Source organism: Gossypium hirsutum, chromosome D11, assembly GCF_007990345.1.
Source record: "Gossypium hirsutum isolate 1008001.06 chromosome D11, Gossypium_hirsutum_v2.1, whole genome shotgun sequence".
In the NCBI taxonomy this organism is placed as follows: domain Eukaryota; kingdom Viridiplantae; phylum Streptophyta; class Magnoliopsida; order Malvales; family Malvaceae; genus Gossypium; species Gossypium hirsutum.
Genome location: NC_053447.1, coordinates 4965925 through 4977414, shown reverse-complemented (window position 1 = coordinate 4977414; position 11490 = coordinate 4965925). Strand labels below are relative to the sequence as shown.

General features: G+C 32.0%; 1 protein-coding gene across 1 annotated transcript; it reads right to left on the bottom strand.

Moving 5' to 3' along the window:
* Window positions 1-4053: 4053 nt before the first annotated feature.
* Window positions 4054-10344, bottom strand: LOC107911656 (probable ATP synthase 24 kDa subunit, mitochondrial). Its single transcript, XM_016839531.2, has 7 exons — window positions 10146-10344; window positions 9519-9612; window positions 8394-8538; window positions 7208-7318; window positions 6296-6442; window positions 5777-5899; window positions 4054-4513 (listed from the first exon to the last, which is right to left on the bottom strand). Exons 1-7 carry the CDS (start codon window positions 10182-10184, stop codon window positions 4450-4452), a joined length of 723 nt encoding a protein of 240 aa, XP_016695020.1. The 5' UTR covers window positions 10185-10344; the 3' UTR covers window positions 4054-4449.
* Window positions 10345-11490: the final 1146 nt, after the last annotated feature.

The window sequence follows — 11490 nt, the reverse complement described above, 5'->3', positions numbered from 1 at the left end:
ATTATTATTTATTTTGTATTTATGAAACTGGCTTGTATATATATATAAAGGTGGTCACACTTTTTGCTGAAAATAGGGTGAAAAGTGCTCATAAATCTGTTAATCCTGCTTCTTCTTTTTTTAATAAAAAATAGAAAATAGAAAAGTTGAGTGAAGGAATGTAGGAAGAGATGCCAGCGACCTAGGAAGAATTGGAGCAATTTGATGAATCTACTAATATATTTTTAAGGTACTGTCTTGAATGCAACCTTGTTAGAATACGTGATATTTGTATTTAAAAACGTTTAATGTGGTATTTTTATTATTACTTCGTATGGTTATCAAAGATGGAGTATCAACATTACTTTATAAAAAAACATCCTATTGATAACCTATTTTATTTTATAAAAACTATAGTTTTAATCATTTACCGGCTGAATTAGAGTGATATCAATTCATTTAGGCATTTAAAACATAATATAGATTATATTCCGTTATTCCTTGCTACCTACTTCAATTAATAACCAAATAGTACCTCTTCAGAAGGCGAGGCAATGCCAAATCAGTAGCAGAGCTAGAAAATTTCTTTTTGGGTTGTATATTTCTACTATCGTAAAAAATATAATTTTATTATTTTAATAAATTAATTTTTTTATCATTTTGAGAACCAAAATATAATTTTACCATTATTAATTTAAAATTTTATAATTTATAAATGGGACCGGAGACCCACCAGCTCCCCCTAAGTCCGCGAATACGTCAAATAATGTTGGAGTATTTTTTGATGTGTGATAATTTTTCATAAAATGATAATGATAGCTGTATATGATATAGTTTTCATAAAATATATATTTCTGAAATGATATAGGCTTTGAATTATAAAAATTGCCCTGATTAAAGCTTGATTTGAACTGACCAAACCTAACGGATGGTAATTAACAAATTATTTAATTAGCCGATGATATTTTAGCTTAATCAAAAGGAGGAGCCTTGAAGGTCGAATCTTATAAAATATATAAGTTCGGTTTAACGAGTTGTTAAGCGTAGTTTAATATCTCAATTTAAGTTTAATTATTAATAAATATTTTTACAAATGTAATACTTGATTAAACCTCCACTCAACTCCTTAAACAAATTATTAGTTAGCATTATTAATTAAATCAAAAGTAAGCGGATAAGTTAGGGGCAGAAGACAAGGGTGGGGCAGTGTAAGGGGGCAAGAGGGGCAGAAATAAATAAATAAAAATAGCTCAGCCAACTCTTTTCTCTCTCAGCCAAGCAAAAAGCAAAGTCAGTGGGGGGGGGGTGGATCTGATGTGCCCACGTGCGCTTACAGGGGGTGGTCCCCCAGGCGACCCCTTGCCGTGCCCACTCGGACAGCGACGATGACGCCACTCTCTTAACCAAAGCGACGGCGCTGATTTTATCTTTTTGTCCAATCTCTATTTTCCCAAACAACCCCGTTTCCCTTCCCACGCCATTGTTCTTTTTCCTTTTTTGACTCGCTCGATTTACCCGCCAATATCAGATTTTTAGTTAATTTACTTCATCTAGTTTAGTTTTTTGTTTTTTTATGATGCCACTTGAAATTGTTGGGCAAATGACAAAAAAAAAAGTTTTTTTTTAAATTACCGAAATGGGCTCATTATTTAATTATTTATCGGAATGGTCCATTTTTCGCGAAATCGCTTCTACGTCAGCGCGATGTCAGGGTACGCGCCAGGAAATCGCGTCCACGTCAGCGCTATTTGCTGACGTGGCATGAGCAGTTTATGTTTTTTAGCTTGGAAAACTTTAAAAGGCCATAACTTTTCGCTCGGTTGTCCGATTGAGACGAATTTTTTTTATTTCGAATAACTTTTCGAGATCTACGCGCTGACAAACAGCCGAAGGCGGTTTGCTGCACTTTTCGTCGAAAAAGATCATTTTTTCCTTAAATTTTGATTTTTTCAGTTCAAAATTGAATTTTGAAACATTCAAATCATTATTTTCCTTATTTATTTAGAGTAAACACCGGATTTTTTTTACAGAATTGTTGTATTATTTCTTCTGATTTGACACGTGTATGGAATAGGTTCAATAAATCGTTAGAACGTAAATAATATAATTAAGATAATAACAGTATTTTTATAATATGTTAATTAATTAGTTTAGCTTAGTTGGTTAAGGTGCTTGCTCTTTTCCCTTAGTACCTCAATAGAATCCATTTTCTTTTTATAAGGGCTAAAATCATTTATTTTGGCTTTTTGACCCCATATTGTAGGGTGGATCTCGAAAGATATGAAAGATCTCCCTCCAAGCCGTACATACGACTTTCATCGAATACGGTTTTCCACAGAATTCCATATGTATCTATGAGATCGAATATGGAATTCTGTTTACTCACTTTAAATTGAGTATCCGTTTCCCTCCCTTTCCTGCTAGGATTGGAAATCCTGTATTTTACATATCCATACGATTGAGTCCTTGGGTTTCCGAAATAGTGTAAAAAGAAGTGCTTCGAAGGTACTAAAGGAAAAAAATAAGCATTTTAACCAACTAAGCTAAACTAATTAATTAACATATTATAAAAATACTGCTATTATCTTAATTATATTACTTACGTTCTAACGATTTATCGAACCTATTCCATACACGTGTCAAATCAGAAGAAATAATACAACAATTCTGTAAAAAAAATCCGGTGTTTACTCCAAATAAATAAGGAAAATAATGATTTGAATGTTTCAAAATTCAATTTTGAACCGAAAAAATCAAAATTTAGGGGCAAAAATTTTTCGATGAAAAGTGCGACAAACCGCCTTCGGCTGTTTGTCAGTGCGTAGATCTCGAAAAGTTATTCGAAATAAAAAAAATTCGTCTCAATCGGACAACAAAGCGAAAAGTTATGGCCTTTCAAAGTTTTCCAAGCTAAAAAACATAAACTGTTCATGCCATGTCAGCAAATCGCGTCCTAGGGGGCGCGATTTGTGTCCACGTCAGCAAATCGCGCTGACGTGGACGCGATTTCCTGGCGCGTACCCTGACATCGCACTGACGTGGACGCGATTTCGCGAAAAATGGACCATTCCGGTAAATAATTAAATAATGGGCCCATTTCGGTAACTTTTGAAAAAAATAGCTCTTTTTGGTAAATTGCCCGAAATTGTTTACTTTCATAGTATTTGTGAAGTTTTTACATTTTAAATTTTGAAATAATTTTTTTAATAAAGGAAGTGATAACTTGGGATAAGGAAAGGGTGAATTGATTTTTTTATGGAGGGTTTTTATTTATTTATATAATTTAAGTCATTAAAAAATTATATAATTAATAAAGTTAATAAATATTGGTTATTTTATTTTAACATCTGTAGGTATACCATTTTTTCTTTTAAAAATAATTATTCTTTGGAAGAAAAGGTAATAATAAGCAATTATTTATCAAAAAAGTAAATGATATAAAATAATTGTACTTTTTTTATTAACTCCAAAAATATCGAATAATTAAACTTGTTACATAAAAATTTATTTATTCCGAAGTCCCTTTTTTTTTTTTTTAATAAACTCACAATACTATTTCTACATTCAAACATAAGAACATATATTTCATGATTATTTTAATTTCACCATAATAATAATAATAATAATTAATCTTTAATTCATCTTTAATCTCACAAAATGTACAGGAAACAGCTATAGGAAAATATTAAAAGAAAGAGCAGAGAGATGATATAAGCCTTCATCTTCCTTGTTCCCACGAGTTTGTTGTAACTTGTAAGTTGTTAGAATATAATAACATGGCATAATAAAGAAATAAATACTCATAGAACTTGGGATAAAATCCTTGAAATTTGGATTTGAACGTGCACATCACGTGGTAAGGAGTTAAGATAGCGAGATAGGACGCATCTTTTCATAATTTTATCTTAATTTATTAATAACCACACTTGTTTTTTTAAAAATAATTAATTAATATCTATATTCTCTCCCTTTTTCTTTTCTTTTTTTTGCAAAAATAAAATAATTCCATCGTACTCTTTTAACTTCTGTAACGGTACCCACAAAAGAAAAGCAACTCATAACAATGTCACTTAATGGCAAGGAAAAATATAAATCTTTTTATTGATAAATTTGTCCAAGCTAATAAAAAATATCCACATAATTTTTCCATCATAAAAAGCTAATTATTATGGATGCGGTTTATCTACCTCAAAGACGGATCGATGTTTGCTTTCATACAACCAACCAAATCATAACAATAAGGAGCCGAAGTTCATCCCAAAAACTTGAGAATAATAAACACAAACAAAAACAACAATTTAAGTTGTTCAGATCTGACGGTTGTGCACTTTCAATCACCGGTTTCACTTTTCCATTATTATTATTTATCATATTATTGTAGCAAAATGAAAAAGAAAGGTTTTAAGCAATTGTTGAACAGTTATACTTGTTCACCCTCAAACTGGAACCACCAAAGGCGAATTTCGAGTTTCAGATGAAGTTCCGGATGTCCAATGACTTCACATCAGGCATTGCCTCATCCTTGAATTCCTCCCTGACAAAAGATAAAATAAAAAATTGCATCAATTTCTATCACAACAAAGATTTAAAATGGGTTAAATCTCTATTTGGGGTCTAAATTTTTTTATCCAAGTTAATCCTAAACTTGACAATTGTTCCCACATTGAGACTTGGACTTGGCACCTTTTCCCATATTGGGGCTTGAACTTTTTTTATCCAAGTTAGACCTTAAACTTAACAATCATTCCCACATTAAGGCCTGAAATTTAAGGTTTTCAAGGACTAATTTGGATAAAAAAAAAGTTAAAAGTCTCAATGTGAGAACAGCTGTCAAGTTCAAAGTCTAGCTTAGACAAAAAAAAAAGAGTTCAGGCCCCAATGTGGGAAAAGTTGCCAAGTTCAAATCTCAAAATGTGATTTAACCCATTTAAGAACATTTCATATATAAATGTCCTGAATACAAACTATATTACCCAGACACTTACAGTTTTCCTAAAACCCTCATGTTTGACAATTATGTCAAGACATTTCGACATAAATTTGACGTTATGATCTTCTAAATGTGTACAGAAAGCTTAAAAGGCAAAAGAAAAATGAATATGCAGGTGTCAAACATATAGTAATATCTGACACTCTGAGCCCAAGTAACATGCATACCAATAAAACGTTCATCCAACATTTTACTGCAAATTCCAGGCAGATAATGATTTGGTTGTATAAACAGTGTAGATGTATGATTTGATAAATATCATCTCTTGGTTATACAAACTATAATAGTATAATGTTTCTCCCAAATTAACAGTTTAAAAGTTTCACCCAATAGTATGACTAAAGAAGGCCATTTTTATGATCTATGCTCCAAGCAACTAAACCGATTTCATCCAACTGAAATGTCCCAGCAGCCACGCCCAAGAACTAGAGGTGTCAATGAAACACTTGATGTCGCAAGCTATTTGAGTTTGACTCAAAAAAATTCAACTTAGATTCAGTTGTTAAAAAGCCAAGCTTGAGCAGCTCAAGCTATTGAGTGAGCCAAATTCGAGTATCTTAATACTATGTTCGATAATCAAACTTTCCTTTTTTACATCACATATTTTAAGATATTGATATTAAAATACTATCTTTTCCCACCTTAAAACCTAAACCCAAACCTTTTCCCACCTCTCTCAATTTGGTTTCAACTTGGTATTTTGCTTTTTCTCTATGTATTGTGTGTGTGTGTGTGTGTGTGTGTGTTTTAGTATGCTTGGATCGTTTTTCTGGCTGATTCTTAGGTACACAAGAACTTTTAACATACCGCTTCTTTTGTGTTTCCATTGCTTCAAGAGCATCCTTCTTCAGCTCCTCCAATTGCGCCTTGGCAATTTTTAGCTCCAGTTGTTCTTCATACTTGGGCAGGTCTTCCTTCCGGATCCCAAGCCTAGTAAACAGTTGCAAAAGAAGACACAAACATAACTCTCCACTTCAATTTAGGAACAGAAGCAAAGCCTAAATTTAAAACTCCTCCAAAACTCATAAGCAAATAGTAAAACGGAGCTCTCTGCTTTAATTTAGGGATAGAAGCAAATTTGGAGCTCAACAACTCAAAATCACATATTACAGCAGCCATTATGTAAAAGCGGGCGGAATGTGAAACATGCTTTGCAAAAATGGCTAAAAAAATTCATTATTTTCTGCAATGAGGCCATTTGCTGGAATTGCATAAAGAATCTAGCTCATTCCGAGTCCAATAATATAATTTGCGTGCTTTTCTATTTTCAGAAATGCCTAGTCAATGGTCAAAGGAACATATCTGGCTATCGAAAAGAATGCTTACTTCTTATTGATCTTATCAAACTCAGCAGTAAGAAGAGCCATTGATTTCTTGTCATCCCTCATAAGAGGCTTCTTGATTTCTTTTTCAACTTTATCCAACGCACCCATCATCATAGCCTCAGCACCAAGTTCATCAGTGAGTCCTCTCCTTCAGAAGGTTGAAAAAAGATATGAATAAATAAAAAGATTAATCACAAAAAGACAATATGGAAATAGTCAGAAGCAGATCTTACAATCAAAACACAAGTTCAACTCAACTCTAATAGGAATTTTCCATGCAAAACAGGACTCCAATATTTTCATTCAGTGAAAGCTATATACTTCCCGGAAAGAGGAAAATCTGAAACAAACAGGGACAGCAAAGACATGCTACCGTGGCAGAAGGAGACAAATTTAAGGCTTCGTTTTGTTTCACATAAATTGCTTCCTATAAACAATTTCTGGAAAAGCTGCTATTGCGTGTTGTTCAAATGATGTGGTATAAAACATATTCCATTATATGGTTTCTTTTTTTCTGGAAAATCAGCATCACTATAAGAACTATTAAAATAATGTCATTACTATTGTCCAAAATAATAATAATGATAAATAATAATTTTGCAACATTTAAATATACACGCATAAATATCATAAATATAAAAGAATGCAAAACAGTTAGAAAGTGATAATTTACTAATTTTATTTATTTATTGGCAAAAAGGACGGGCATTTGAATTCCCTTGCTGAGATAGTTTTGGCATTTGAAATTTTGAATTCCCATGACATTTTGCTTTGGAAAAATTGGTCAATGTTTCCATTGACTCTGAGTTTATTCTGTGAAACAAATGAGCCCTAAACTACCAAATATGGTATTCTACAATATTAAGGATTTATAAATGATATGCAACTAACTGAGAAATAGGGATTAACATACTTGGATCTTATTTCCTTCAGTGTCAATAAATATGTTCGGACATCTGGAATGCCCTGAGTTCGTGTTTCGATGGTGTATTTGATCCGTTGAGATTCTGAAAACAAGCCACCCCTGCAGGATAGACAGATATTAGACAAACAAATTATAAAGCAGTGAAATGCATGCCATATTTAAAGCACTATTTCATCTTGTCTAGGGTGACAGGATAGCATAAGGTGGGAAATGGAATAATACAACAAGAGTAATAAAAGACAGTTTACGACCTCAGATTTAAATAAGATCTCTTATAGTTACTGTTTAAAATGAAGTGATATTGAGCAAATTTGTTATAACAACTTCAAGAAATTGGTCCTTATGAACAACTAAACAAATTTTAACTACAAATTAACCAAGCTGAGAATCAGCTACTTTAATGAAAAAGAAGCTAAACCCCTTGCATGTACTGGTTTAAGAACACCAAAATCTGAGTCCAATAAGATTGGCTCAATAAGGCTTCTCAAATCAGTTTTCATAGCAATTAACTAAATATGATCTCATTCTATTATCTTCTGGTTAGCTTCAATTAAAAGAGAAGAAACAATGGGGAAGGCATGATTCAACAACTGTAAATAATAGAAAAGGTGAGCAGTTACAATTTATAAAGTCCTCCTTCCCATAAAACATTATCCACCAGATCTCAAGCAGACATGTAAGAGCTGCATAATTACAGAGTTTGAGAAATGTTAAATTTTGATTTTATTTCTAAAACTATTTTTTACAATCAAACATGACAACAGCATTCAGTTTAAGCTCTTAACTGTTGACTTGAGTAATTTATTCTCATATTTTCCTCATTACGAGCACTTTTATGAGAGAAATACAGTTTTGGCCTTTAGCTTGGACCTGGGTTCGCTGATTGGGAGAGGGGGCATTGGCAAATATTAAGCACTCCTTGTACGGCAGTGATGAAATGCCTTTTTTTTTGCACAATGTGGTGAAGTGCTATTGTATCGTAAAAGTTCAGGGATGGGAGCAAAGAAGCACTCTCAATCCCTGTTTCTACTTTCTAGTTTCTACCTTGTTGCTTCCCAATGTTCTAGCGATTAGAAAATACAATCTAATCTAAACTAAACAAGAACAGTTGTGCAAATGCTCAAAGGAAAAGAGTGGTAGAACAAGTCAACCACGAAAGAGAGAAAAAACTTACTTTTCTCTAACAGTCTTCATAACATTTGCATACTGAGAGACAGCAGCTGGGTCATCTGGGTCAATGGTGATTTTCTCCTTCCTAAATATTCCCAATGCTGTCTCGAATTTGTTCTTAACCTCCACAAAGATATTTTTCAATATCTCTTTTTTATCGAAGCAAAAACAAATTCATCAGTAAACCACACACAAGAACAAGAATTAGTAACAGATAACATGAGCTCAACATGAAAAAGACACTTCATCCTGCTACATTCGCATATGCATCAAAGCATCAAACCTCTAGGTTATAGAAAATGAAACCACATCGACAATGCACCAAGGCCCAAGCATAAAACAGGTAGTCCACAGAAACATAATGGTTAGGTTCCGGGAGAAAACAGCAGAAAATCAATAAAATTAAGTCTCAAGACGAGTAACATAAAAATTAGAATTCTTGGAAATCATGGGGTTAGATAAACCTCTAGTTTCTAATTCTATTCATTAAAAAAAGGGGATAAAACTCCTAATTACACAAGAGCTTTAATCCAATGTGTAATATAACAAGTTAACTTTGATTTGGTGCAATTATGCATGTCAAACTTTAATTTTGATTCAATCTTATGCATGGAACTTTGGTTTTGATATTATTATACATTAATTCATGTTGGGTAAATTTAATTATAAGTGTATGCAATAAATAAACATAAAACAGTTTCATGTTGGAAATTGTGAGTGCTCTGTGAAATTAAAATTTAATTTAAATTTACATTTCTATGTATTCAATTGAACAAAATCAAAGTTCACCTATCACATTGCACAATATTCAGGTATAGATTTGAGATTTATCCTCAAATAAAATAATCATAAAGTAGTTGTAAATCTATTTCACAACTTATTTATGCTAAGTTACAAATAAAGCTTTAATCCTATATTCCTATTCCTAGATTAAAACTTTAACAATAACTTATAATCCTAACCATCCATCCATATCTCCAACAATCAATAAATAAGACTGAAACAATAAAATATCATAGTAGCAGCTCCTGCGTTACACAAGCATATATTTAAAACAAGCCGGGAGAAGCATGTAGTGGGGATCCAAATTAAGGTCAAAAGCAAAGCAAGCATCTTGATATACACTTACCATCTCCTTTTAAACCAGGGGGAGAAGCCTCTTTAGAGTAAAACCGGACAGGAATGGCAACCTCCTGCCGCAGAACAGCTTGACTAACATAAAGCTGTACAAATTACCCAAAGATTAATTTCTAAAAGATGCAATATCCCAGCCAAACATCAAAGACAAAAAAACATATCATACTGCGGATTAGTAAAATTAATAACATAAAATCAAAAAATCAAAATAATGTATGCTAGATTCTGCAATAATTTTCCTTTTAGCTGTTGTGGGCTTGTGGCTGAAATCGTGCTTAATATTTATCATTTTTTTTTTGGAAAAAAAATATAGGAACTTTTATTCCAACATTTTCTCATAAAATATTAGATGAAATCCCATAATATAAAACGGCAATTTAACACAAATGACTTCCAATTTTTAGCTAAATCTGTAGTATAATCTAAACATCAAATTTCCAGTTCGCATAACAGATCCACAAGGGAAATAAACGAAACCCGAATAATCTGAAAAACGAGAAACGAACCTTTTGAATCATAAAGATTGAAATGAAAAAAAAAAAAGTAAAATAAAGGTTCGAATTTAAAGTGGAAATTTTAAAGAAATCATAAATGGAGATCTGGAGTGAAGACGAAAGACCTGGCGAGATTTGTAGAGGAGACGGGTAGAAAACGCCATGAGAGAGCTCAATCAAACTTCTATTTGGGAGTAGGGTTTCTAATATTTGTTTTGGTAATCTGCTTGCTGTCTGATATGCTGATGGAGTCGCGAGGTGCTTTGTGTTCGATTTTCACCGTTGGATTTACTTTCACCGCTTGCTTGGTATCAGATAATAATTTTGGCGGATTTTATTAAATAGGTTTTTTTTTTCATTTTTACATGGTTTGTATTTTTTAAATTACATTTCCTACGAATAGTTATGCGATAAGGAGTCAAAATTTTTAAATTTTTATTCAATATAATTATAATCAGTATCAACAATCAAAGAATTAGAAAAAATTTTATTAGAATAAAAGAAATAAGTAAAAAAATTCCTCAATGGTCATACAAATTAATCGACGAATATCCAAGCGTAAATGTAACAGCAGTGAATGAAATTTGTTCAAGAATATCCAAGCGTTTAGTGATTTTTACTAATAACCAGGCAACGTATTTACGATTCGTCATTTTCATTCCTTTGTTGTAATTGTTCTTATTTACAATTTATGTAAAGTTTTGTTGAGCTAATGGAGGGATCGATCGGATATATAATTAGGTTTTAAATCATTTGTATTTAAGTTTCGATTTTTCGTCTATTAATCACCAATTATTTAGACATGAAGTCAATACACTAAAAGTATCATGATTGATCTTCCCCGTTATATATCATTACAAAAGTGATATAGATTTATGTTTTTGTCTATTAAATTTATCATTTTGGTGTTACCCTTACAACATATCATTGACCTTATAACATATCATTAATCTATTTAGGTTAAGATATGTTCACCTATTTCGATCTTATTTAAGCTTATGGTCACCATTGCATTTTCTACAATGAAAAACATTACTGTTAAAAAATAGTAATAATAATCATTCATCCCAAACGAATAACTCATGTCCACGTTCTTTTTCCATAATTCACATAATACCAATGAAAGGGTATCATTTATTCTTTAATCGAGTTATAATTTCGCTTACTGTAAATGAAAGTGAAATCATGCTATATATAAGTAATATACCTAACATACCAACTTTCGACTCCAACACCAATGGAACTCAACCTTTCAACATATCAAAGCATATAAATTAAGTACACATGGTCAGCCACTTATTTTGGATTAAGGTAAATCACACCATGAACGTCACAAGTGAATAAATCTATAAACGGATCTGGTATAAATTATACTTAGGTCTTATCTGATGTATTGTCAATCTAAACAATCCTGCTTATGTTCCTATTTTTTCGGAGTCAACTACTCTAATACTTAAGACAATGTATCTT

What these genes read in the sequence shown, in the direction of transcription:
- LOC107911656 (XM_016839531.2), bottom strand. Translation starts at nt 10,184, where the DNA reads ATGGCGTTTTCTACCCGTCTCCTCTACAAATCTCGCCAG. An exon ending in TCCTCTACAAATCTCGCCAG is followed by an intron (nt 9,613 to 10,145) that starts GTCTTTCGTCTT and finishes TAATTTGTACAG; the next exon opens with CTTTATGTTAGTCAAGCTGT. An exon ending in TTTGATAAGATCAATAAGAA is followed by an intron (nt 5,900 to 6,295) that starts GTAAGCATTCTT and finishes ACTGTTTACTAG; the next exon opens with GCTTGGGATCCGGAAGGAAG.